This window comes from Fonsecaea nubica (assembly GCF_001646965.1).
Source record: "Fonsecaea nubica strain CBS 269.64 chromosome Unknown Scaff54, whole genome shotgun sequence".
Lineage (NCBI taxonomy): Eukaryota > Fungi > Ascomycota > Eurotiomycetes > Chaetothyriales > Herpotrichiellaceae > Fonsecaea > Fonsecaea nubica.
Window position 1 is genome coordinate 164,852 of NW_019173727.1, and position 23,827 is coordinate 188,678.

A 23,827-nucleotide genomic window follows, 5' to 3' on the forward strand; every position below is an offset into this window, starting at 1 on the left:
TACTCCCGAGTCCTGACGGGGAGGAGGATTCATTGATCTCTCTTCTCGTCTCTTCTCAATCAATTGTCCGGCGAGTCCATCACATACTGGCCGTCATAACCACAGAGCAGTGCGGTAGGGGGCTCGTACGTGATAGTGAACCCCACTGGCAGTGCTTCTACGCCTTTTCGCCGCCATTGTCGCCATCGTCAGGCCGTGCCTTTCTCTTCTTGCTCCCTCTCATTCTTCTCCTTGTTCGCCTCACCATCACCCATTCTCAACTCCCGCAACATCTCATTAACCCCCTTTCTCTGTCCCTTCCGGCCACTCATCCTCCGACCATGTCCTCCATTCGCGCCACCTGACAATCCCTCCCCATCACCGCCCTCGGCCTCCTGGTCATCGTCGTCGAGCCTCTCAATCTTCAATTCCCCCAGACTCTTCATCGCCTCCTCGTCCCTTTCAAACTTGACCACAGCCCACTTCATCTTGAGACTCTCCTGCCACGCGCCCGGGTCTCTCTGTCTCTGCCTCACCTGTCCCGTGCGCGGATTTCTCAGGCTCCACTTCTGCTCCAGCATGCGGACCAGGTCGGGTGAGTGGGGTTGGAGGAAGGAAAGACGGACGATGCGGTAGTACCCCGCGAATTTGAAGCTGCGTGAGGAGTCGAATTGAGTGCGCCGGACTTGACTGAAGACCGCAATGGGGCCTGGGCGTGGTTGTAGCTTTTCGGCTTTGGGTGAGGTGGTAGATGTAGCTGCTACATCGCCTTGTTGTCGTTGTTGGGCCTCTCCGTGCTCTTGTCCGGATGTCTCATTCCCACCACTGTTCTCGTGACGGTCGCCGTGAGAGGTTGAAGAGGCCTTGTCATTTACACCCAGAGTCCCATCCGCAGCAGCAGCAGCACCTCTCTCCTTAGACTTATCTGCAAGATCAGCAGGCAACAAGTCCAAACTTGATTTCGTAAAGATGACTCCATCCTCGTCCCATCGCGGATTCGCGTCCTTGAACAGCAGCACGTAGCTCACCACCCCCGGCGTGGCAGCCGAATCATGCAACGTCTTCTGTCTGGTCCCGGGATCCTCGTACTCTCGGATCTGCCAGAAATGGCGGTCAATCTCCTTTGGAGAGCAGAGGTCGTCGCCGTCCAGAATAGCGTCCGATCTGCTCGTCAGTGGTCGACTGTAATACCCTCCACGCGGGCCGGAGGGTGGCAGCGTGGAGCCAATGTCTCTATCGCGGTTGCTGGCCTCGCCAACTTGCTGATCGCCTCTCGCGCGGAGGGCGGGGGGAATGTACCGTCCAGTCATGGCCGCCGCCGTAGATTGTCCCGTCACAGCAGTCTCCTGTCTTGACGGATCGTAGGCCGAGATATTGGAACTTGAGTTCAAGAACAAGAAGCAATCACGCACTTGGCCACCATCGATCTGGCATTGGGAAATCGAGAGTTGTCAGATTATTGAGTTATGTGCAACCAATTGGTCGGGGCAACACTCTCAGTGCTGTCCACCTTCACATTTTGTCTATGTCACGAGGTCAAGGATGGATGTGAAGGAAATATGAGAAAGTCAGCCTTGCCTCGCCAAGCCATGACGCAGATCCCCAACGCGTCGAGCACAAGGCTGAGGCGCGAGTCGAACTGTTCATATGGAAATTGAAACCTCAATGAATGTCATTCTCGCCATAGGCAGTCCATCTGTATCCTATAACGCCCAGCTGGCGAGACCCTACATGGACTCCAATCTTACTCGCTTGCCATCCATTCCCATTAATGGCGACCTGTCTCATCTGTTGCTGCCGACAACACCCAACCGGGGTGCCTTCACTGATGTCAGTCTCGTAGAGTGTTCCTCATGTCGCATTCTAATCTAAACTTCTGTGCCAAATCCAAATCGCTCCAAAAATGAGGTCCGAAGGGGTTGTGGTATCATTGCTGTTGAATCTGACCGCATGGTAATACGGTTCAAAAGACGAATGGAAAGGTTGCCGCCCTTGCTGCCATTGCGTCTGCGTCGTATATCGTTGCAGCAGCCTCTCTTCCGGCATTTTCACAGCTTGTCGGGTGGCCTTGTTTCCAGGCACATACCTACCAGAGAGACAGACTTCGATTTGCGGGTTGTTCCGAAGACTGGGATGCTGCCGGAGGGAGCTGCCTGCCGTCACTGGCCACTCTACTGCACTTGGCTGACAATTTCGCTGGCTTTGCTCAGACTTTCCACCATTTGTAGACACTCCTTGCGTCGTCTGATGGTGTAATCGCTCTCCTTGAGGAGGTCGTCGAGTTCCTGCGCTCTGTAGAGTTGCTCAAGCAATTCACGTTGCATTTCGTCTTTGGTGAACCTTGTTATTGGTCAGTAGTTGGAATCAATGCACAGATGCTGCCGCACTTACTGGACGAGTGTAAGCATGATTGCTTTCGGCACCATGTCGATCATCGTCCTTCGAACGATATTAAAATAACTGTTGATCAACAACTTGATGACCTCCACTTCTTGATTCTCCCGCTCGGATAATGTTCCACTGGCTTTGAGCGTGGCCGGAGGTGGTTCCATGGCTGCCATCTTCTTCTTATTCTTACTGGCGAAGAATGACCCAAAGAAACCTGAGTTTTGATCCGAGCCATCAGTAGGCAAGCTGGGTGACGCTGCCCGAGGTGGCACCTGTGGCGGCAGGGGTTTGCCTGTTTTGGGGTCGACTTGTGTCGGCTTGTTGGCATTGTGTCTGTCATTCACGATGGCCATCGCACGATGGCCGTTGAGAAAGTCGGGATGGCCGGTGTTGATGTAGCAAGCTTCCATTGCAACCAAGTCTCTCACCAACTTGTTTGTTGGCTCCATGGATTTCCGGAAAAAGGAGATGACGACGCCGTGGAATTTCTCTTTGAGTTGAGGATATCTTCGGAATAATTGCTTCTGCAGTAGTTGACTGAGGATACGGACCAGCTCGTCATACACCAAGGAGACACATTTCAGAGACGGTTCCTCAAGCCGTCGAATTTGTTGCTTCACAATGAGCTCAAAAGCAGTGGTGCCAACGAACAGAGCCGGGGATGATCCAGACGAATTGTAAAGAATAGTTCGAATATCAATATCCTTGACCTGGTCGAACGGATCGATGGCCTTTATCCCATTCGAGTACAGCTCGTGATAAACAAACGATATTCTCGCACCTCCTGAAAGTTCGTTGCTTGACAGTTCGGCACTGTTTCCGTCTAGAACTGTTCGGTATTCGTTGGCAAATTCGGTAATGATGTTGAGAATGATGTTTGAGCTGTTGTTCCCAAGCAAGTCGCCAGCACCCAGTTGCTCCAATTCCTGGCTGTATTTCTGCAGCGAGGTCGCGATGCGGGTCTTGATGTCCGGTAGTGTCTGCTTGATATGCATCATGAGGATGAGGTTCAGCTTTCTGGCCAGATACGGAGTGCCACAGTATGAAGCCTTGTTCCGGTAAGATGGATGGTTCTCAAAAAACTCCTTTTCCGCTTTCAAGGCCAAATCTATCCGCTTCTTGTTCTCAATGTCGCGTTGGCCGCGGTTGACGACAGGGACATAGCCCAGCCTCAGTGGAATGATTCGACCAGCAAGAATATCGACCACGTCGGTACCAGAGTCCATGAGATCAATCTTGGTTAGAACACCGATCGTTCTCTGACCTTCAGGGTCGACTTCTCGAGCAAGTTTAAGACCGTCCGAATTTGCCAAATCAACGTTTGCTGCCGTAACTGCTAAAATGATGGCGTTGGGCTTTTGTATTTGCTTGAGCACCATCTCCTTGATCTGCTTCTCGATATCTCTTGGTTGATCCCCTACGGGCACCTTTGTCAGGCCAGGCAAGTCGACCAATGTGAGAGTGAGTACGTTAGGCGAGTATATCCGCAAGTTGATGGGCTGTGGTGAAATGCCAACATTTCGGCCTGCCTTTGCCTCTGTCTCCTTGACAATCTCATCCCGGATCTTGTTAAAATCATGAAACTTCTGACCGGGTAGATGGAGAAACTCTCCCCACTCGTCCACGTTGGCTTGACTGTCGGTAGTCTTCTTCATGTCCTCCTCGGTGACGCCATTGGTCTGAAGTTTGGCCGGGGCTGGTCTGTTGATCAATTGTAGGACGAGAGGTCGACGAGTCACGATTCCGGAACCTCGAGGAAGACTGGAATAGGAGTCAGTGGATGTCTGGGAGGGTGGAATATCAAGTCAAGAGCACGCGCTTACAAGTCTCTTCCCACTATGTTCTCGAGTACTGAGCTTTTGCCGCTGGATTGCGAACCCACAACGACAATCTGAGGTAGATCAATGGGATTTTGGACCTGGGAGAAAGACGGTCAGATTGGGTGCACAGAACAGCTGGCGACTGGGAATAGGGCATTGATGGACGGCATACCCCAACAGTTGTGAAGACATCTTGTAGTTTGTTGACCAGAGAAATGAGGGTTGGGTCGTTCACGTTAATCCTGTAGAAATTGTCAGAAGACCACGGTTTCATGAATTTGTTGACATTTGCTGCGGGAAACGCACGAATAGCCCCCCGGTGCTGCCGCCATGGTTGGGCCAAAGGTCAGCGGAAGAGGATCTTGAAGTAAATCGGAGCGGGTGGATTCGATGCTGGTTCTGGCAGAAGTTTGAAGAGCGAGGTCGAGAGATCTGCGCGCAGGGCGAGAGTGAGTATGATGGGGAGTGATATCGATGTTGTGGATGTTGGCCAAATCTTGGGACGAAAGCGTCAGTGGTGATGCACCTGCGCCTGCGCCTGCGTCTGCGTCTGTGTCTTTGGGGGCTGCAGTCACGGTGGGTGCAACTCCTGCTGGGCTCGCAGCTGCCCGACGACTCGGTTGTTCTTGGCGGCCAAATAGAAACGGAAGGTTGCGCGTCGCAGGCGACATTCAGCAGGCAACCTTCAATCCAACACCTTTGGTCACCTCCAGAAGGGGTGGTATCCTCACTATTGTGTATGTATGACGCGACAGGTTTCCCAGAGGGCCGAAACTAACAGCACCAAGCGTTGTCAGGGTGGTGGCGGTATGGCTAGGCACCATTCAATCTCTATCACCGTGTGGCGGCAGATGCGAGACGAAGCCCCCTCTGCAAGAACTTTCTCGAAGATGACCATGAATTGCACCCCTACTCGTATTGCCGTTGACTGGGTATAACCGCAAGAGGGTTGGATCACGGTGCTAGGGATCTGAGATATGAGCAGGGAAGCCAGGTTGCCTGGGGCCTCGTGACTGACATACTTGTATACCTTGTCCCGGACCACTCACCTCGCAGCATTCACTCCCTCCACCCAATGCCTGACACGCTCACAAGTGCCTTTATCATTTCATAGTATTGAGCAAAGTAGTAGGCTTTAGGTCCTGGTAAAGATAGGGCGATGTAGCTATATCTAAGTAGACGTCGATCAGACATGCCGCTGACGGCGGAATCCCATCATGCTCCTTTCACTCCCACCTACGCATCCAAGTTTCATTCTCTGTGGGATGCATCGATGCTGCTGGTGAAAATGAACATCCCAATGCCCGAGCCTGTGCCTGTGCCTGTCAGGCGGAGACTTGCTCTTGTTTTGGTCCAAACACAAACCACACTGTCAGACACCCCCAAATGCAATGCTGTATCCAAACTCTCTATATCTGTGCAAGTCGTCCCTCGTTACCATAAACATAGTCCATGTGGTCCTCTGTCAAATGCCGCCAACTCCATTTAGAAACTTGATATGCCGGGCATCAAAGTGTTGACCTCAAGGCGCTAGTGCGTTCTGAGTCGTGGCGAGCAAGAGACCTGTTCAAACTGCTCGGAAGGCCCTCAATAGGCGAACGCAAATTTGTCCATCTGTATGCTGTTAGCATTGAGAGCCCAATCAGGGAGCTTTAGAAACTCACATTCGCACTTTGCGGTCATCCCCTCCAGACGCAAACATGCCGGCATCTCTGGGGTTCCAGTCCACCGTCGTCACGCACTCCTTACCACTTTGACCTCGACCATGCCCAGGCAGCTTCTCGATTAGCGATTCGTTCTCCTTGTGCCACACGTAGATCAAGCCATCTGATCCCTCAGTTAGTAAATCCTTAACACGGATGGCAAAAGTACTCACCTTCTGAACCACTAACCACAAAATTCTCTGCGGCTCCCCCAAAGCAGCTCCGGATCACAAACTCGCCTTGTTTCTGTCCGCTGAACTTGCGAATGGTGTCTCTCGTAACCAAGTCAATCATATGGACTTCACCAAGGACCAGGTTGACCAGAACCGTGCGGCCATCGCGACTTAGAGTAATGCTTGTCGTCCTGCTCAGTACCTTAATGGGTGGCTCTTCTCGATAAGTGTGCATGTCGAAGACGCGGATGATATTCTGAAGGTCAAGCGCAACTAGCCAATTTCCGTCCTCGGTGATGGCCACATCTTGCACGCGGAAGCCCTTGGGCCAGACGTGCTCCGGTTTCTCGCGCTTCGAGCCTCGGAGATTCCAATAACACAGCTGCGAGTTGCGGTCGTGACTTGCAGTGACAAAGCCTTGGGAGTCGGGGCACCACGCAGCGGCGGTGATACCGTAGTTATGTTCTACGCTTTGATGCTCAAGGGTCACCTCGAGTCGTCCTGTTTCGATATCGTAGACACGGGCTTTGCAATCCTGCGAGCAAGTGATGATTTTGGTGTCGTCTGGGCTCCAAGACACGTATGTAACCCCGGCCGAATGATGAGTGAGGGTGTGAAGCCGTTTGAATGTCACTGTTTCATAAATGTTGACGGTTTGGTCCTGGCTTGCCGTAGCCAATTTCGTACCATCGTGAGAGAATTGCACATGCCAAACCTCACCGGTGTGATCCTCGAGTTGGAGAAACGTCCGCGATGGGAAGTCCTCACGGTCACAGATATGATCCGAGTACAGCGATGGAGGTTCCGCGGTGTTGTGGTAAAGACATTGGTTAATCTGGCTCTGCTTTATATGGTCAAAGAGCTCCGCTAGCCTATGATCTCGAATCATGACTGAGGGTGCGATTGACCGAGATAGGTCCTGCAGCAGCATCTGTCTTGACTCGTCCACTGTGCCGGACCAGCGCGCCTTCGTTCTGAGATCTTCAGGTGGACACATAAGTAATGTTGAAAGGGCATGCAATTGGTGGATATCGTGTTCGAGGGGTGTCAGCTCTTGTCTTAGAACCATGAGAGCCATGCCCAGGTCGCGTCGATCGAGTAGCTCGAGAAATTTCTGCTGCCGGATCCAGAACAGCATCTGCCCTCTATCGGCGCCTTCCGCGAGTACGAGTCCATCTCCATATTGTTCGTCACCCAGAAGGGGTCCACCCCGGTCTGTCTGATGCGATCCTAACAGTATGGCTTCTGCCTCGGACCATATGCCTTCCAAGATAGCTTGTCGGAAGGCAGCTACTGAAGGGCTTTCGAGCTCATATCCACTCTCACTAGATAAGACATTGGCAGCGTCCGAATATCCCATATCTAGCAAGCCCTGAATCAGAATTCTGACCACCTCTTCCCTGTTGTGACCTCGATATGTGGCCGACCTAACGGGAGCCAGTTTTTTGGAGGTTCCATTTGCGTATGAAGGGCTAGATCCGTTCACATGGCCGTTCAGACCGGAGTGGAAGGGCTTCCTTGGAGTAGAACCGTTGGAACTTGTGGAATGGCCATTGGAAAATACTTGCTCCGAGTCTTCACTGACTCTCATATTGGATCTCTCGGTTCGCCTGCGCTTCGGCCTATGTTCGCCCCCGGATCGAGGCTCTTGAGACGTTTCTCCCGATGTCTGACCAGGTCCTCCTTGGTTGTTATCGGCTTCAGCGGATCTTTCAAACGATGACCGCCTTCTCCTGCGTCTCCCCAGCTCTTGAGAAGCCAGTACCTGCTCTATAGGTGGTTGGCTTGCCGTGGGGGTTTCTGAGTTGGTCGAAAGCGGGTCTCCAGTGGAATTGGAGGCTTCGTCAATTGTGGTTGTATTGGGGTTGGGGGAAGTAGAATCTGTGAAGGAAGAGTATACGGGGTAAGTCGAGGTGGATGGGTCGTCGGTAGTGATTAGGTTATAGTTGGTTAAAGGTTGGTTTGCCAGCTCGTGGTGGCGGCAAAGCCGCCAATATCACCGCGGGGGCTCCTTCGATCAGGAAATGAAGGCAAGCAGTTGTATCCAAATACCTGTCCGTGCAAGTAGAGGCGGTGAGCGGCTCTGTGGACGTCTGGAGGAAATTGTATGCTATTTCATTCAATGGCACATGCAAAGACTCTCGCAGACAGGCAGAGAGGTCACAACCGCAGTGGTTGATGTTCAGGGAATTGCCCCAGTGGACGTCAAGTCAGAGAGGACACCGCAAGTCGATAGCGTTGCTCGACCAAGACGGATCACGGGTTTGGGGTAACAACTTTGCCGACTGATGAAGAGAGATGAGGTCGTGGAGAGATATCAGGATCAGGAATTGTCGGGGCGGATGTTAGAGGAGTTGTAGTGAGTGGGAATGCTCGTGGTCTCAACTCAAGAGGGAGTAGATGACGAGATGGGGACGGGTTGATGTCGGAGCCAGTAGCCTGCCTTGCCTGCCCGCAGCAGCAGCGTATCTCCAACTAAACTATAACTGGGCACCCACTGAGCGGCGAAACTAATATAAGTAATCCACCCTACTGCGCAGGTAGCAGGTAGCCCTTTGCCCAGTGTTTCTAGGCTCTCAAGCTCTCTTCACCTGGCCCAGGTGCCCAGGTAGCCCACCGCACCTAGACTATGTGAACCACCTGATCTACTCTTCCAAGGTCACTCGTTAACACCGACACTGGTGACCAACCATTCCAGCACCCAAACTACTTACCTGCCAGGCCGGTTTCACACCATCCCACGTTCGTTCCCCTTCCTTTCAAGCTTTGGAGCCTGACAACATGATGCACCAAGATAAGACGTTGCGTTCACATTTTAGGAACCATGGTTCCCTGTCCTGCGCGCAAACAAATTGGGCCCCTTCTTGCCTCTTAACGAGTCCCCAGACAACCCTCCACGATGATTGATATTTTGCCATGTGGCAACTCCGCCAGGTCGATGTGGTGCCAGGCGTTGGCAGCAGCGTCCAAGGCTGGCAGACGCTGCCATGGGTGGGGTTGGGGTCATTGGTTGGAGCTGGGAGCTGGCAGCTGCAGGGGAAGCCTCGGCCAATATGACGGGGCATTGGGTCAGATTCGAAAGCGAGAGATCAGGTATCAAGGTCCTATGCGAGAGTCAATCACAGACATCTTCGGCGAGTATCGGTGGGATATCCAAGTGTACCAGGTATATACAGGTCCTCAGTAGATAGGTCATCTTCCTCCGCAACCAAGGAATGCTTCCAAGACAGTATCTTCACTACTACGAGGTACATTCCCAGCGTCGGCCAAACTTTGAAGCGTAACTCACCAGGTGTGCCTGCAACTTATTCGCAGCAGCCTACCCCGACCCCCCGAAATTCAAAAGTGCACCTAAACAGCTTCCCGCAGAAGATGATTTCATATGCTTGGATTTGGTCGCCCTCGCCTCAAACGTAAAAAGTCGGTGATTGAATTTATAACTGGCAAGAGTATTGACGACCTTGCTACTGTATCGGATCTTAAGTACCTTCACCTGCAGCTTGGCCTCCCCGATCTTATCGAGGACGATTTAGACGAGGGAGAGCTTGCGGGTCCCAGCTCCGACAACAGCTCTTCCGTCTTTGCCTTTCCACAACCACTCCAGACCCTACACACAACTGCTCGCACATACAGAAGGATGCCCGCTTCAAAGGAGAGTGGTATCGGCGATGACCACCAGAATGGAACTGTCTTTTCCGTCTCTGGTCCGGTCATTGTCGCCGAGAACATGATCGGGGTCGCCATGTATGAGCTCTGCAAAGTCGGCCACGATGCACTGGTGGGCGAAGTCATTCGCATAGAGGCCGACAAGGCGACGATTCAGGTCTACGAGGAGACTGGTATGTCAGCGCCCGTCCCGACTGACTCTGGTGCCCTTCATTGACTGTGCTATAGCTGGTGTCACCGTTGGAGATCCTGTCCTGCGAACTGGCAAACCTTTATCCGTCGAGCTCGGCCCTGGCCTCATGGAAACAATCTACGACGGAATCCAGAGACCGCTCAAGACCATTGCTGGCAATACAAACAGCATCTACATCCCCCGCGGCATTTCCGTTCCTTCTCTGGATAGAGAGAAAAAATGGCCCTTCACCCCCACCATGAAGGAAGGAGATCATATCAGTGGTGGTGATGTCTGGGGCAAAGTGGTTGAGAACAGTCTTGTCAACGAACACAGAATTCTCTTACCCCCAAGAGCCAGAGGCACGATCAAGAAGATTGCCCCCAAGGGTGACTACACTGTCGACGAACCTCTGCTTACGCTCGAGTTCAATGGCGAGACCAAGGAATACCCAATGATGCACACATGGCCCGTCCGGGTTCCTCGACCTGTCAACGAACGTCTACAGGCCGATTCGCCTTTCATTGTCGGGCAACGAGTCCTCGACGCCCTCTTCCCTTCAGTCCAAGGAGGCACTGTGTGCATTCCTGGTGCATTTGGGTGCGGCAAAACTGTTATTTCCCAGTCCGTTTCCAAATTCTCCAACAGTGATATCATCGTCTATGTTGGGTAAGTTGCTCTCTTCCTTTGAGGGATACATCTACTGACGAAAATTCGCAGTTGTTTCGCTGCTGGCACGCCTGTCATGATGGCTGATGGGACTAACATGAACATCGAAGACATCACTGTCGGCGATTCTGTCATGGGAAAGGATGGTAAAGCTCGCGTCGTCAAAGCTCTTCCCCGAGGTGAGGAGACCATGTACGAAATCGGTATCAAGACTCAGCATCAGGACGAGACATTCCGAGAAGTCTCGTATACCTGCAACGCCATGCATCTTCTGGTCCTTCAGACTCCCCAACGTGTCAGCATCTTCGATCATCACCTTGAAGGCAAGATGCAATCCAGTGTGTCCTTCTTTGCTTTCGATACTCGCCAAGCAGCTACTGAAGATGGCGTCAATGTCGTCCGCGAATTGAAGCAATACACGAAGTCCTTCCAACACGACTCTCATGGCGGCAGCGAAAGGGCTCGCAGCCTCGCCGAGGACTTTGCTGCCAGCATACCACGCGATGATTTCCACTGGGCTATCGAAGCGCGCGACATTGATTTCGTCGATGTTCATGTCCGCGAGGCGACCCAGCAGCTCATCTCCCCCATCTTCCTCCAAAACGAGACGCTCAACTCCCACCTTGTCCAGAAGGGCTTCGATGGCCATCTCGCCCCTCAGATGGCCTATCTGCTTGGATCCTGGGTCGGGAATGGCCATCACGCAGATTCGAGGATGTCGGTCGATCCAGAAGACACAGAGTTAGTTGACCGCCTCGAAGAGTACGGCAAGATGTTTGACTTGGAGTCTGACCTGGTCACTTTCGCCCCTGGCAAAAGAACGGTCTTGGGTGAAATCCATGTCAAGCATTCTCGACCGGCCAACTCTATCTCCGCTGCACTCGAAGTTGCTAAGAATCTCGGATTCAACTTTCACGAGGGCGATGACCTAGCTGTCGAGCTTCGAGGTAAAGGCATGAATACCGGCTCGACCAAGGGGCTGAACACCAACAATGTCTTCTGGGACATGGTTCTAGCCACTGGTGTCCGTGGTTCCTCCGATGACCGGCTCAAAATGGTCCCGCTCTGGCTTTCTTCCGAGTCTTTCGAAGTTAGGGAGCATTTCCTAGCAGGTTTGATCGACTCTCAAGGGCAGGTCGAGCTCAACGATCGCGAGCAGAGTGCAACTGTAAAGACCGTCTACCCAGCGGTTTGCGAGGGACTCGTTCGTGTCGCTCGCTCCCTCGGCTTGTGCGTCAGCGTCTTCACCGAAGAGGAGAAGGCCTTCTGCGTTTACATGACTGCTACTGGAATCCTTGAATCAGTCCTGAGTAAATGTGCTCTCTCAAGCAACAGAACTGCCGCCCCAACAAGTGTTGAGCGCAAGGCCCAGCCCGTCTACTTCGATGTCGTCGAGAAACCAGCTGCTCCCTACTATGGCATCACTTTGCCCGACGATTCCGACCATCAATTCCTTCTGGGTAACTTGATGCTCGTGCACAACTGTGGCGAAAGAGGCAACGAGATGGCCGAAGTTCTGATGGACTTCCCCGAACTATCCATCACCATCGACGGTCGCAAGGAGCCCATCATGAAGCGAACTTGTTTGATTGCCAATACTTCCAACATGCCCGTCGCAGCTCGCGAGGCTTCCATCTACACCGGAATTACAGTAGCTGAATATTTCCGCGATCAGGGCAAGGCGGTGGCGATGATGGCGGACTCATCCTCTCGATGGGCTGAAGCGCTACGTGAGATCTCTGGGCGACTGGGAGAGATGCCTGCGGATCAAGGATTCCCGGCGTATCTGTCTGCGAAACTGGCCTCGTTCTATGAACGTGCAGGTGCTGCCACCGCTCTAGGCTCTCCTGAACGCAATGGTAGTATCTCCATTGTCGGGGCCGTGTCACCGCCGGGAGGAGATTTCTCTGATCCAGTCACGTCTGCCACATTAGGTATCGTCCAAGTCTTTTGGGGGCTCGACAAGAAACTCGCACAGAGGAAACACTTCCCTAGCGTCAATACCTCGCTCTCATACAGTAAGTACACCAACATTCTCGATAAATTCTACGCCAAAGACCACCCTGAGTTCCCTCGTCTGAGGGACCGCATCAAAGAACTCCTCACAAACTCCGAAGACCTCGACCAAGTGGTCCAACTTGTGGGTAAATCGGCCCTTGGCGACTCAGACAAGATCATTCTCGACGTCGCGGCCATGCTCAAAGACGACTTCCTTCAACAAAACGGATACAGTGACTACGATCAATTCTGTCCCCTCTGGAAGACTGAATACATGATGAAGGCGTTTATGCAGTTCCACGATGAGGCACAAAAAGCCGTCAGCAGTGGTCTGAGCTGGGCGAAAGTAAGGGAGGCCACGTCAGAGATCCAGCATGGCTTGAGAAGCATGAAGTTCGAGTTGCCGGATGATCAGGAGGAAGTCAGTGGGAAGTATGACCGATTGTTACAGCAGATGAGCGAGAAATTTGCGAGTGTCAGCGATGAGTAAAGGGTAGGAGCGGAGTTGGTGGATGTGACTGATGGTCAGGCGGCTCCATAAGTTTGGGGACAGATCTTGAGGGCTGAACAAGTAGAGGTCGATGCTCTTGACGCTCGTATACATATTAGAAACTGGCACCGGAGGTTCGGTTGGGTTCAAACCGGGTGTAATGTCGACGACGAGGCGGCTACACTCGATTCAAGCGGCTCCTTCGGCACGGAACAGCAATTGGTTTTTCACATTCAATCAAGAGTCAAGAAGTAAGATTGTCCTTGCGATTATTGCAATTCGCATCGAAATACTCCTTAGCCTGGAAGCCTTGCGAGGCTGCGCCTTTCCCTTTTTGGTATCTGCCTGCCCGCTGCGTTTTATGACAACATGTTTGGCGGCTTTGCAGAGTAACCCTCGTTTCCTCTCATGTTCTTTCCCCGCTCAACTACGTTTGCGTGCATATCGCTGTTTGTTGCTGGCACTGGTGTCTCTAGATGATGATCAGAGATATCTCGAGCGCCTTGGGTCCTAGTGATATCTGCTGACGATCCGCCGTGGTGGCCTCGCTAATTCCAATGATCGCTATCAACCATATCTGAGGCAGAAAGTCCCGGGATCTCCAGATTGCCACATCATGCCGGCCGAATTGCCCGGGTACTATTTCGATGCCGAAAAGAACCGTTACTTCAAAATCCAGCCAAATCACGTGGCGCCATCGGGTTCGAAGTACAGTCGTCAGGCGGTCAGAGCCGACAAGATAATCAAGAAATCCCGACGGCAGGATGAACTTCAACACCAGTTGAAGCTTACCCAGACGGTGACGCGGTCGAGGCTCTTGCAGCATCCTCTGCTGGTATTTGACAGACGACTGGGCAATCTGCGGAAGACTGCTGGAGCACTGGTGTCGGAATACTACGCTGCTCAACTCACGGATAAAATAGCCTTTAGTGACTTCTCGCCACGCTCGACGCTGAGGGCGGACTATCTGAATGAAAACACGCTGATTTCTGGGTGCTTTTCCATCGAGGAAGCTTCAGGCACCTTGTTTACAGATTGTATCTTGAGTACGGGGACCAGGGCAGCTATTCGAACCCGCATGTATGGTTTTCACCTGGGATCGCAACTGGACGTGGCGGAGCAAGAACTGGTAGACTCTTCAAAGTGGCCCCTCCCGCGAAACCATGAGAAGAGCGCACTGTACACGCCCAGAAATGCCGAGGACATTGGAGACGCAGCTAGAACCCAGCATATCCTTTCCATGGGTTCCGGCCTGGTCCTTTGGTCCGAGTACTGCACTGCATATGCTTCCCCTGCGGAGGCGATGGTCAAGGTGGGAGCATGTGGTTCCGGCCCATATGCGGATAGACACAACATGGTTCACCAGGCATCACTGGTACGCACCGTACGGAACCTGGCTGCACAGCCGGACAGTTACACCACGGCGGCGGCGGCGACGGAGCGCGGTGTATACCTCATGGACCTTTCGCATACGAGCTACCCGCACATAGAATACCCGATGGGCACAAATGAGCTGCTGAGGGCGACCTTCAAGGACCACAACGTCATCATGGGCGGTGCGCGTTCAGGAAAACTGCTGTTGTGCGACATCCGGGCACCGCCGCCGTCGACCAAGGGCGGCCGGACGACGGCGACGCGGCTCCAACACTCAGACGCCGTCACCAACCTCGCAGCGCTCCCTGACGGCAACCGGATTCTGATCAGCGGCCAGCGCAGTGTGAAGATCTACGACCTGCGCTTCGCGCCGCCACCGACCCTGAAGAGCCAGCTGCCCCGGGCAAACACGTACAAAGCAAGCCCCGCCGTGCTGACCTTCAACGTCCCCGAAACCCACCAGCACAGTTGGTACGGCGTGAGCTTCGCGTACGACCCGGAGCTCAACATCGTCCTGCGCACCTCGACCGACGGCTACAAGAACAACTACGTCGCACTGTGGTCGGCCAGCACGGGCCGCATGCTCCCGGGTCCGCTGAACGACCACCGCTTCGAGTCCTCCGTCGCCTGTGTCGCCATCGCCCGCGTCAGGGACGGCCCAAAAAGCATCTTCGTCTCCTGCAAGGGGGCCATTACCGAATGGACCCCGCAGGGCAGGGGCGTGGAAGACGGCCAGGAATGAGGCCTCACCTCGAGCCTGGTCATTTCTTGTCAATGCACAACGTGTACAAAGTAATTGGGCAAAGATGCTCCATGAGGAAGTGCACGCCTTTCGCAAACAGAAGGCGGCAATATGGCGAACAGGGCACGCCTTCTGCTACCAATGTGAGGTCGGGTGGGAGCGGAGCGGAGGGATGAATTGCGGATACTTGCTTGCAAGTTCCTTAGAATTCCCTGTGGACGGTGATGACAACAGATGTCTGTGGCACTACGAGTCTGGGTCTATCTCGTACTCACTGACTCCCATCCCCCACACGTGTCCCATATTCACAACCCATTCTCTACCAACATTGACCCGCCACTTCTCGTCTCCTGCATCGTCACCCGTTCCTCCAGCCCCAGTCACCGCGCCAGATCCAGACGACCGCACAACGAGTCTGAGTCTTTCCAACTCCCCAAGCTCACGGTATATCCGATCGCTTACACCACGACCTGGCCGATTGGGGATACCTTGGGGGTGGATTGCGCGAAGTATCGCGACAAGCCTCTCAAGGGTGAATGGCCGTGGGATGCCCAGATTCGCCCCTGCGGCAAACAAAGACTTGTTGCGTGATTTGGTGGGGGTTGTGGCGTCCTTTGTTGGCGTCCCGCTCGGGGTAGATGTTGTTTTTCTCTTTGTCGGCGTCTGCCTCAGTCTGCGGATTTTCTTGCTGATCGAACTGGACGTGGCGCTTAAGCGGGAGAAGAGCAGGATGTCGTGTTTAGGTAGTGTATGGCTTGCAAGGTAGGCTGAGAGGAGGACAAGGGTCGGGAAATGCTTGAGGAGTGATGGCCGCGTTATGGATGATGATGATGATGATTGTGATAGCCACGGTTTTGAGGGCAGTTCATTCGATGCTGCAGATTTGCTCGAGTCCAATGTGGATCGTTTTGATGGCGTTGCTGGCGCACTGCTATTCCTGACCGCATCTTGTCGTAGTTGTTGTTGTAGAGACGAACCCGCTTCAGGAGGGTTATCTGGCAACGGGGTCCTTGGAAACGTGTTATGCAACGCATCCTCTCCCTCTGATCGAAACAGACCACGATTCCGCACCAGTAATCTCGCAAAGTCCCACGATTTGACTCTTCCCGGTGGTTCCTCACCAGACACGATGGGCTCGATGAACCGCGGCCACAGCCTCTCACAGGCCAGCCGGAAGGTGTCTATGGATGTCGACGACGTCGAGGATATCAGGGTGTCGTACACCGTCACCGCGAACTGGGCGTATAGCCTCGACAGGAGCGCGGCGTGCTGCTGCTGGTCGGTTTTGGCGGTGGAGGTGGAGGTACCTGACAACGAGGCTGAGGCTGAGTGCTTGAGTGCAGGCGGCGTCGGTCCAGAAGATACGATGATCGAGATGGCTTCGGAGCGCGTGTAGGGCGGGAAGTGGACGCACGGCACGCCGGTCTTGTGCAGATTGAGAGGTCGCGGGGAGCTCGAGGTCAAGATGACTGAAAACCCAGGGATCTTTCATACAAGGTATCGAGTTAGCTTAAGGTGTGCTCGCTCGCTCACTCAATCAATCAACCACTCATCCAAGACTCGTGTAGAAGTCCATTATAACATACCACATCTCCCAGCCGTGCCAGTGCAGGGAGCAGTGTTGGACCCGGCTGTCTCAGCGCATCGGCCTCCTCAATCACTGCCACGAACTTGTTCTTCTTGTTGCTCTTCGAGTCCACCACGACCCGTTCGAACAGCCTGCGCAAGTTCCCCACCAGTGCGTTGATACTGTCCGTCCTGTCGAACTGCTGTTCTGTCTGGCCCTCCTGTTGTTCTTCCTGTTCCCGTCCCAAGGCGGCGACGCAAACAGCAAAGATCTTGGACAGCAGGTGCCGCTGCGAGAGACACTCCCTGCTCTTGACGATTCCGTGCGGAATTTCTCTCCATCTCAGCACTTCGACGATGGCGGTGGTCTTGCTCGTGCTTTCGAGGCCGTAGGCGACGAGGACAGAAGGGCTGGGGAAGATATCCTGCGTTAGGTCTCTCGAGTCAGAAAGTTGGGCTCGCCCTTGGATCAAATCCTACATTTATTTGCGACGAGGACAAGTTCAGTTCAACTCACATTGTAGTATGTTGCAAGTTCTTGGATCTGCGGCCTCCGGCAAGGGCATTTCTGCAGGATCGAATGTAGTGATTCAGGTGATAACAAAGCCACCATCTCCTCTGGCAACTGTGGTAAGGTGGTGCTGCGTCGAGTCTTCGTCCTGTCGAGTCTTCGCTTCGAGTCTGCTTTGAACGCGTCGTGAATCTGTACGCGCGCTTCCCCGCACATTAAGGAGGTGAGGAGAGGCACTGGTGGTACAGGTCTGTCAGTGCCGCAACCGCCGCAAAAGGGCCTCAGCACAGCAGCTGAGCAGCTCGTAGACTACTACATGGTCCATTCATTTCTACGAAGCTGCTGGTAGCTACTGTTATCGTTCATCGCCACGGTGTGCAGTACAAATCAAGGGTGACCACATTCAACCGTCGCACGAAACCCCCCTAAAGCTATGCACACTCTGAAAGGACCAGGACTTCGTCTAAGATACAATTGCTTCTAGCTATCGAGTCTAGTCTCTGTTTGATGGTACAGGCTCTGCATTCCCTTGAGAAAGACATAGCCAAAATGAGACCTTGGGTGTGTTGAGTACATAGACCATTCCTCCACGGCACCACAGTCAGGCATCCATTGCTTTCCAAAATGAGCAATACCATCTCTGTGTAGAAATGAAACATTTCGCCAGTTCCCAGTCAATGCTCGTGAATACGAGACAAAGGTGTCGGTACCATGCTTCCTTGAATGACACATGTGTTTTTTTTTGGTATTTTCCCAATCAAGTTTTTTGTCCAGAAATGCACACGAAAGAAATATCTCCTAACCCTCCCAACTTGCATACCCGTGGGACAGAAGAGAAAAGGGTAACCAAGCCATCATTCATGCAAGAGCTCTAGGTTCTTTCCAAAACTCGCCATGAGTCTTCGATCTCCTGCCAGACTGATGCTGGACCAATGAATAGCCTTTTTTTGAGCATAATACAGGTGTGAGGGCCGTGGAATGTTTGTGTCGTTAAGAATTCGAACGCTTTTTTTGGTGGTGTCGATTGGTACAGTCGTAAGAAAAAGCACGCATGAAGATGAGGCGACGCAGGCCACAGATCTAGGAATGCGTTTGCAGAAAGGAATCTTCAAATTTTCATCATTTCGTGACTCGTAAGCGTGTCGAGAGTCTCGGTGCCGGAGCCAAATCATCAGATGACATTGTTGGGACCGCCAACTGAACCATTGATGAAGCCAGCATAGCCGTTTGGCCCGAGATCATTGCCGTAATTGTGGGCGTTGTACATGTTGCCAGTTGAATCCATCAAACCATAGGTATTTCCATTAGCAGTGACATTGTTTGAAATATCAGCAGAACCATAGGTGTCGGCAGTGCGAATGCCGTTGAAGCCGCCACCCACAATCTGAACATTGCGGCGGCCGTTCGCGCGGCCAGTGTTGAAACTTGCGAGGATATTATCATTAGAAGGCGCGTTGCCACGACCTGACACATCGTTACCAAGAATCTTGCTGGCGATTCGTCGGCCGTGAGGAGTTTGCTTGATAAGGGGAAGAATAGGACGAATGGCATCAACGAGACGCATCTTGGTGGTAGGATCCGCATACTCCATGGCGGTCTGGACCACGTAGTTGGCGAAGGAATCGCGGAGCATCTTCTCAAGCTCATTCCCCATCAGCATCTCTTCGATCATGGCTCTCTTGGTATCCGTGTCGGCAGTACGCAAGCACTTTTCAATGACATTGGAGCTGAATTTTTGCTTCGACAAGGCTGGAACCCGACCATAGAAATTTTCACACAGTGGCTTCGTGAACGCAGCTTCATCCAGATCGAGAATGTACTGCACAACGTAATTTCCAAATGGGTCCTGGACGAGGTCAAAGGCACAGTGGGTGATCCTGGCGATGAGCTGAGCCCGCTGAAAGCCCTGAGCGTGATCGATGCAGCGCTGCAGCACACAGCATCCGTGACGATGAGTGCCAACAATGACACAGAAGTTGCCAACTGCATCATAGATGAACTGAGAACGTTCGGCGCCCAGACGAGTGAGGCATTTCTGGACCACGTGGTTACCATTCAAGTCCTGGACTAGCTCGACAACACGGGGAGACAGCGCTTGGATGATGGTATCGACCTGGGATGGAGTATGAACGAATTCAATCATCTTCTGAAGGGCACGGGTTCCGTGTTGGTTAAGAGCAATAGTCGCCAGAGCTGGTGCAGCAGTGTTGATCAAAGTGGTTCGCTGCTCCTCGTTACAATGTTCGAACAACTTCTGGCAGAGGTAGTTGCCGAAGGGATCAGTCATCAGTTCGATGATATGAGGACAAGTTTCCACAAAGATGGCTTGGATATGCTCCTCGTTGCCGTCTTCGAGTTTGCGCTGGAGGTAGCGACATCCATGTTGGTCCTTGCAGAGCTCATACAGATTTCCTCGGTAAGACTCGAGAGGAACATTGTTGAATCGAGCTTCATCGCTGTGGTTGCGACGACCAGTGCCAGAACGCTGCGGGCCGGAATACGTATTGCTCACACCATAGATCCCTTGAGACTGGCCAAAGGGCTGGATGGTTCCGGCAGCGGGGGCCTGGGGATTCATCTGGTTGACGTTGAAAGTTTGCATATTGTACATGTAGGGTTGCGGAGGTGGGTACGTCGAGGTTGGGCTCGCCAAGGCCATCACGTTGGAATCTGAGGTACTGGTGAAAGATGTGCTGAATGGCGCTGCACTGGCGTGTAGGCTTGACAGCGGGGCCGTAGAGGACATGGCTTTGTCTTCTAGCTTGACAGATCCGTTGGCAACTTCTCGACTCTGACGGTTGTTGACTGCGTTCGCAGGAATGCGTCCCAAACTGACGTTGTGGTTATGAAACTGTTGCTCAGCCTGAGTCTTGGGAGGCGTGGGAGCTGTGTCCAAAGTCAAAGACTTCTTGACTGTCGGGACGTCGTTGGTTGAATAAGAAGTTTGGAGAGATGTGGGCCGAGAGACGGTCAAATTTGCAGGGATAGGGGCAGAATCTTCAAAGGTGACTCCGAGTGAATGACGCTGAGACTTGCGACGCGTCAGATCTGCTGGACGGTCCGCAGGTGGGCTGCTGAGGTTGAGATTGGCAAGAACAGGTCTGTACATGGAAGAGTCTGTATGAGGCATGCTCTGATGGGCTGGTCTGTAGCGAGATCCAAGAGTCCAGTCAAGATCTGGTGTCTTGGAATTTGCGAGATCCAAAGCGGCTGAGTTCGCAGAAAGCTTTAATAAAGAGTGAGCTCATGCCTAGAAGAGCAGCGAGGTGAATAGCATACCTTAAGGCCGTCACTGGTCAACGTTGGGAAGGTGTCGTCACCCTCAAGCTGCGCAAAGGCCTTTGCAATAGGGGAAGTCAAGTCAAGTGGGTGCAGTTTATCATCGTCTTCGTCAAAGAGAAAGCTGGTGGTGTTTGCAAGACCAAATGAATTGGCACCAGTGCCACTGACACTGAGACGTTGGGGATGACGACTGCTGTTGACTGGCATAGAAAAGCGATTCAACCTGGAGGTCAAAGAGGTCAGAAGCTTGTTCTCCTTGATAATGACAAAGAGCAGTGAGGTAGATAGGCGATGAGTTGAATGGATCAAAAAGTAACGTGATTCGTCGCCAAGCGGTGAAGCGATGTGAGATGAAAAAGTGAAGCCTTAGTCATGTGCTTCTGAGAAGACTATTATAGGAGAAGACCAGGGGAAGGTGAGGATGAACTGAAACTTCCAGTCAACTTACGTAGCAGCAGCTCGAGTGGTAGGCAAGTCCTCGGGGTAATATTCGTCCTCATCAGACCCTCGTCGAGATCCGGGCACTGATTTCGCAGATGGCTTCTGAGCTTGACTGTAGATACCGTTCCCCGATAGACGATTTGCTGGGGGTGAGGTGACTTGAGAGCTAGATTGAGAGACTCGCTTGCTGAGACCTGGGGGCGAAATGATACTGTTCATAGACAGTCTGCTAGAGCGCGAGAACCGATTGCTGAAACCACTTTCAGCATACTCAGGAGGGGTGGTGGGCTCGCTGACAGGTCCGTTGAGGCTGATTCGATTCATACGGGTAGAGATCCGCTCAAGGTCTTGAGTAGAGGCTCCCATCTGAAGGCTCCGTTCTTGCAGCTCCAAGAGCCGCAACTGCTCCTCCGCCTTACGCTTCGCATTCTGAATATCATCGTACATTTGTTTGTTCTTCGCCTGTTGTGGATCGTTGTCAGCCATGATGATAACCAGAAGTTTCGCGTTCAAGGAAAAGAGATGCGTAAAAGTTGTTGGATAGTGTAAACTGAAGAAGAGATCGTGAACAAAGAAGGATCATGGTTTTGCCAGCGGTGTTTAGAGGATCTGAGACCAAAATTCACTTCACAACCAGGACTTGGCTCCACAATGTCCTATTGTTTCCTTTCTCAAACATCACAGCCTGACATCACACTAAGCGTTGTACAGAAAAGGTGACATACCGCCGCTGAATTCATGGACGTATATTGCTGACCAAACGGTCTGGCCACAGGCATCTTACTCGAGTCTGTTGTGAAGCGACGTTGGAGGCTTGCACGGGCATCGTTGGACGAAGAGTGCATGTTTGAGAAGAATGGGTTTTGTTCTCGTGTAGAGGAGCCATTCGAACTGTATGGGCTCTCGGCGTCCGGGGACCGCAGGCTGGGAAAGCGCAGTTCTTCCATACGTCCACTAAGTGTGTTCGGGAAAGCCATGCTCGACGACTACATGTGCAATAGAGCTGTTAGCAAACTCGATGCATCGACTTTCCAGACCCAGATGATTCGTGAGGCTGACCCTCGAGGGGTAGGGCTCAGATCGGGGGTGACTGGCTGAACAGACTTAAAAAATGACAGGTCGGTACGCGTTTTGCTCGAGGCCTGTGAAATGCGTACGTACCTGGAATGGAGCAAGGCCGATACTCCGAACTCTGACGGTTCAGCAGACGGTGGTACTCAGTATAGGAATGAACAGAGACCTGTGAGGCGATCCCCCGCAAAGGTGCGCGTTGTCCCCCAGATGACAAAAAGGGAGTGGGAAAATAGATGCAGCCAACGCTGCGTGCGCCGCGAGAAGGAGCACGGCAGTCGAGATATGCTATAAAGACAGTGATAGGAAAATGCAGAGTGCAAGGAAAGAAAAGAATATTGTTACAAGCGTGCAAGAGGTCAAGTAGGAAGAAGGCACCTCAGAAACGGGATTCGAATCTGGAGAGTGCTAGAGTAGCAGTGGAGGTTGGATTCGACCCTTGGGGCCTTTTTGGTGGTGCGCATTTAGGCAAGCGCCAGAGCCCAGCGTGGGTACTGGCGCTCGATGGGTAGCGGCCTAGACGAGGTTGTTAGCTTGACCTGGCACCTGCCTGCAGCGTGGGTATTCTGGCTAGGGGACTTGCCTCTGCCACTACTGGTGCTTTTCCTCTGGTTAGCCGTGGGACTAATCCATCGACTGACCAGGGTCAGAGTCGAAGACCTGGACAGCCAGGTCGAACGGTCGAAATTCGACCTTTGTTGCCATTTCTCTTGTTGGGGTTCTCTAGGTGGCTCGGTGGTACCGACTCCGGTATCCTTGGATGCCCTCTCGGACTGCTTTGTCTACCTCTTTTCACACCTTGCCCTCTTCAATAATCACCAGGCACCCAGTTAAGGGTTGTTGAATTATGTACTGGAGTAGATAGAGTTCTCCGTCTGCAGGTTACTGCAACTTGGCTGGTCAGCCTATTCGTTTACAGGCAGGTCCCCTGAAGCATACTCGTATCTCACTGCGCACAAACCCTTGGGTGGGCTCTTGTTGAGCAGTTTCCCCTCGGCAGCCGCGAGCCAGGGACCAGAAGCGAGCAAGTGACGAACAGTGACCAGGTCAAAGCCTGCAAGGAAGATACGTCCTTCTCCATCAGACCTTGCGGGCAGTGGACAGGGCCACTCAGGACGGAATTGGCTGCTGCAGGATAGGCAATGGGTGGCCACGCACGGGGCGAGTGAGAAATCTTTTCTTTGCTCATCAGAATGGCGACGCAACTCAGGTCTGCGCCAATAGGGTCAAGTCTTGTATGTGCATCAACAGTGTCGGCACGGTGGCTCAAGCCTTCGCTCACTTTGATGCGTCCATGCTCTCTGCTCGTCAGACGAGTAAATTGTGTGGGGAAGACACTTGGACCCGGGAGGCGTTATTTGGCTCCCCCAATCCCATGAGCCATGGTCTATCCAGGGCAAAAGGCGGTCAAGCGGGAGAAATGAGGGTGTCTCCGCCGAGCAGCAACCCCCGACCAAGTCCTCATCGTGGGCCTTGCTTCAGAGACAGTGACACCAGGAATGGAATGGAATAATGGAATCCATCCGCTGGCCGAGGTTTGTTAGTACATCCCAAGTACACCCTCGTATGTAGGTACCTCTGTGAACCGCTGTGTGGAACGGCTCTCGAGTGTTTCTAAAGTTCTGCGCCCGAGCGATACTTTGGTCTCGTATATCGGTTCAGTGTCCACTCTCTTTTTGATCGGCATGGCGCAATGATCCAATTCTGGCCCTGCTTTGACCACCGGAGTGTCACTTTGAACCCCACAGCCCTGGCCCCTGCCTGGATAACATTCAGAGAGCA

The 23,827-nt window shown here is 52.9% G+C and overlaps 7 protein-coding genes across 7 annotated transcripts; 2 read left to right on the forward strand and 5 right to left on the reverse strand.

Annotated features, from left to right (window-relative positions):
* Positions 1 to 188: 188 nt before the first annotated feature.
* Positions 189 to 1,289, reverse strand: AYO20_07630 (hypothetical protein; the record flags this gene model as incomplete). The annotated part of the gene is made up of 1 exon (XM_022645915.1): positions 189 to 1,289. One exon carries the CDS (start codon positions 1,287 to 1,289, stop codon positions 189 to 191), a length of 1,101 nt encoding a protein of 366 aa, XP_022498160.1.
* An 861-nt stretch (positions 1,290 to 2,150) lies between these two features.
* On the reverse strand, positions 2,151 to 4,858 carry AYO20_07631 (vacuolar protein sorting-associated protein 1; the record flags this gene model as incomplete). The annotated part of the gene is made up of 5 exons (XM_022645916.1): positions 2,151 to 2,319; positions 2,371 to 4,128; positions 4,191 to 4,285; positions 4,360 to 4,429; positions 4,494 to 4,858. The coding sequence occupies 5 exons, from the start codon at positions 4,856 to 4,858 to the stop codon at positions 2,151 to 2,153; spliced, it is 2,457 nt and encodes an 818-aa protein (XP_022498161.1).
* An 837-nt stretch (positions 4,859 to 5,695) lies between these two features.
* AYO20_07632 (hypothetical protein) lies at positions 5,696 to 7,654 on the reverse strand (the record flags this gene model as incomplete). The annotated part of the gene is made up of 3 exons (XM_022645917.1): positions 5,696 to 5,801; positions 5,852 to 6,014; positions 6,064 to 7,654. 3 exons carry the CDS (start codon positions 7,652 to 7,654, stop codon positions 5,696 to 5,698), a joined length of 1,860 nt encoding a protein of 619 aa, XP_022498162.1.
* Positions 7,655 to 9,445: 1,791 nt separating this feature from the next.
* Positions 9,446 to 13,058, forward strand: AYO20_07633 (V-type proton ATPase catalytic subunit A; the record flags this gene model as incomplete). The annotated part of the gene is made up of 3 exons (XM_022645918.1): positions 9,446 to 9,902; positions 9,958 to 10,570; positions 10,622 to 13,058. The coding sequence occupies 3 exons, from the start codon at positions 9,446 to 9,448 to the stop codon at positions 13,056 to 13,058; spliced, it is 3,507 nt and encodes a 1,168-aa protein (XP_022498163.1).
* A 616-nt stretch (positions 13,059 to 13,674) lies between these two features.
* Positions 13,675 to 15,174, forward strand: AYO20_07634 (hypothetical protein; the record flags this gene model as incomplete). The annotated part of the gene is made up of 1 exon (XM_022645919.1): positions 13,675 to 15,174. The coding sequence occupies one exon, from the start codon at positions 13,675 to 13,677 to the stop codon at positions 15,172 to 15,174; it is 1,500 nt and encodes a 499-aa protein (XP_022498164.1).
* A 135-nt stretch (positions 15,175 to 15,309) lies between these two features.
* On the reverse strand, positions 15,310 to 17,467 carry AYO20_07635 (hypothetical protein; the record flags this gene model as incomplete). The annotated part of the gene is made up of 4 exons (XM_022645920.1): positions 15,310 to 15,386; positions 15,450 to 16,659; positions 16,761 to 17,165; positions 17,258 to 17,467. 4 exons carry the CDS (start codon positions 17,465 to 17,467, stop codon positions 15,310 to 15,312), a joined length of 1,902 nt encoding a protein of 633 aa, XP_022498165.1.
* Positions 17,468 to 18,422: 955 nt separating this feature from the next.
* On the reverse strand, positions 18,423 to 21,951 carry AYO20_07636 (hypothetical protein; the record flags this gene model as incomplete). Its single annotated transcript, XM_022645921.1, has 4 exons — positions 18,423 to 20,477; positions 20,531 to 20,756; positions 20,982 to 21,436; positions 21,700 to 21,951. 4 exons carry the CDS (start codon positions 21,949 to 21,951, stop codon positions 18,423 to 18,425), a joined length of 2,988 nt encoding a protein of 995 aa, XP_022498166.1.
* Positions 21,952 to 23,827: the final 1,876 nt, after the last annotated feature.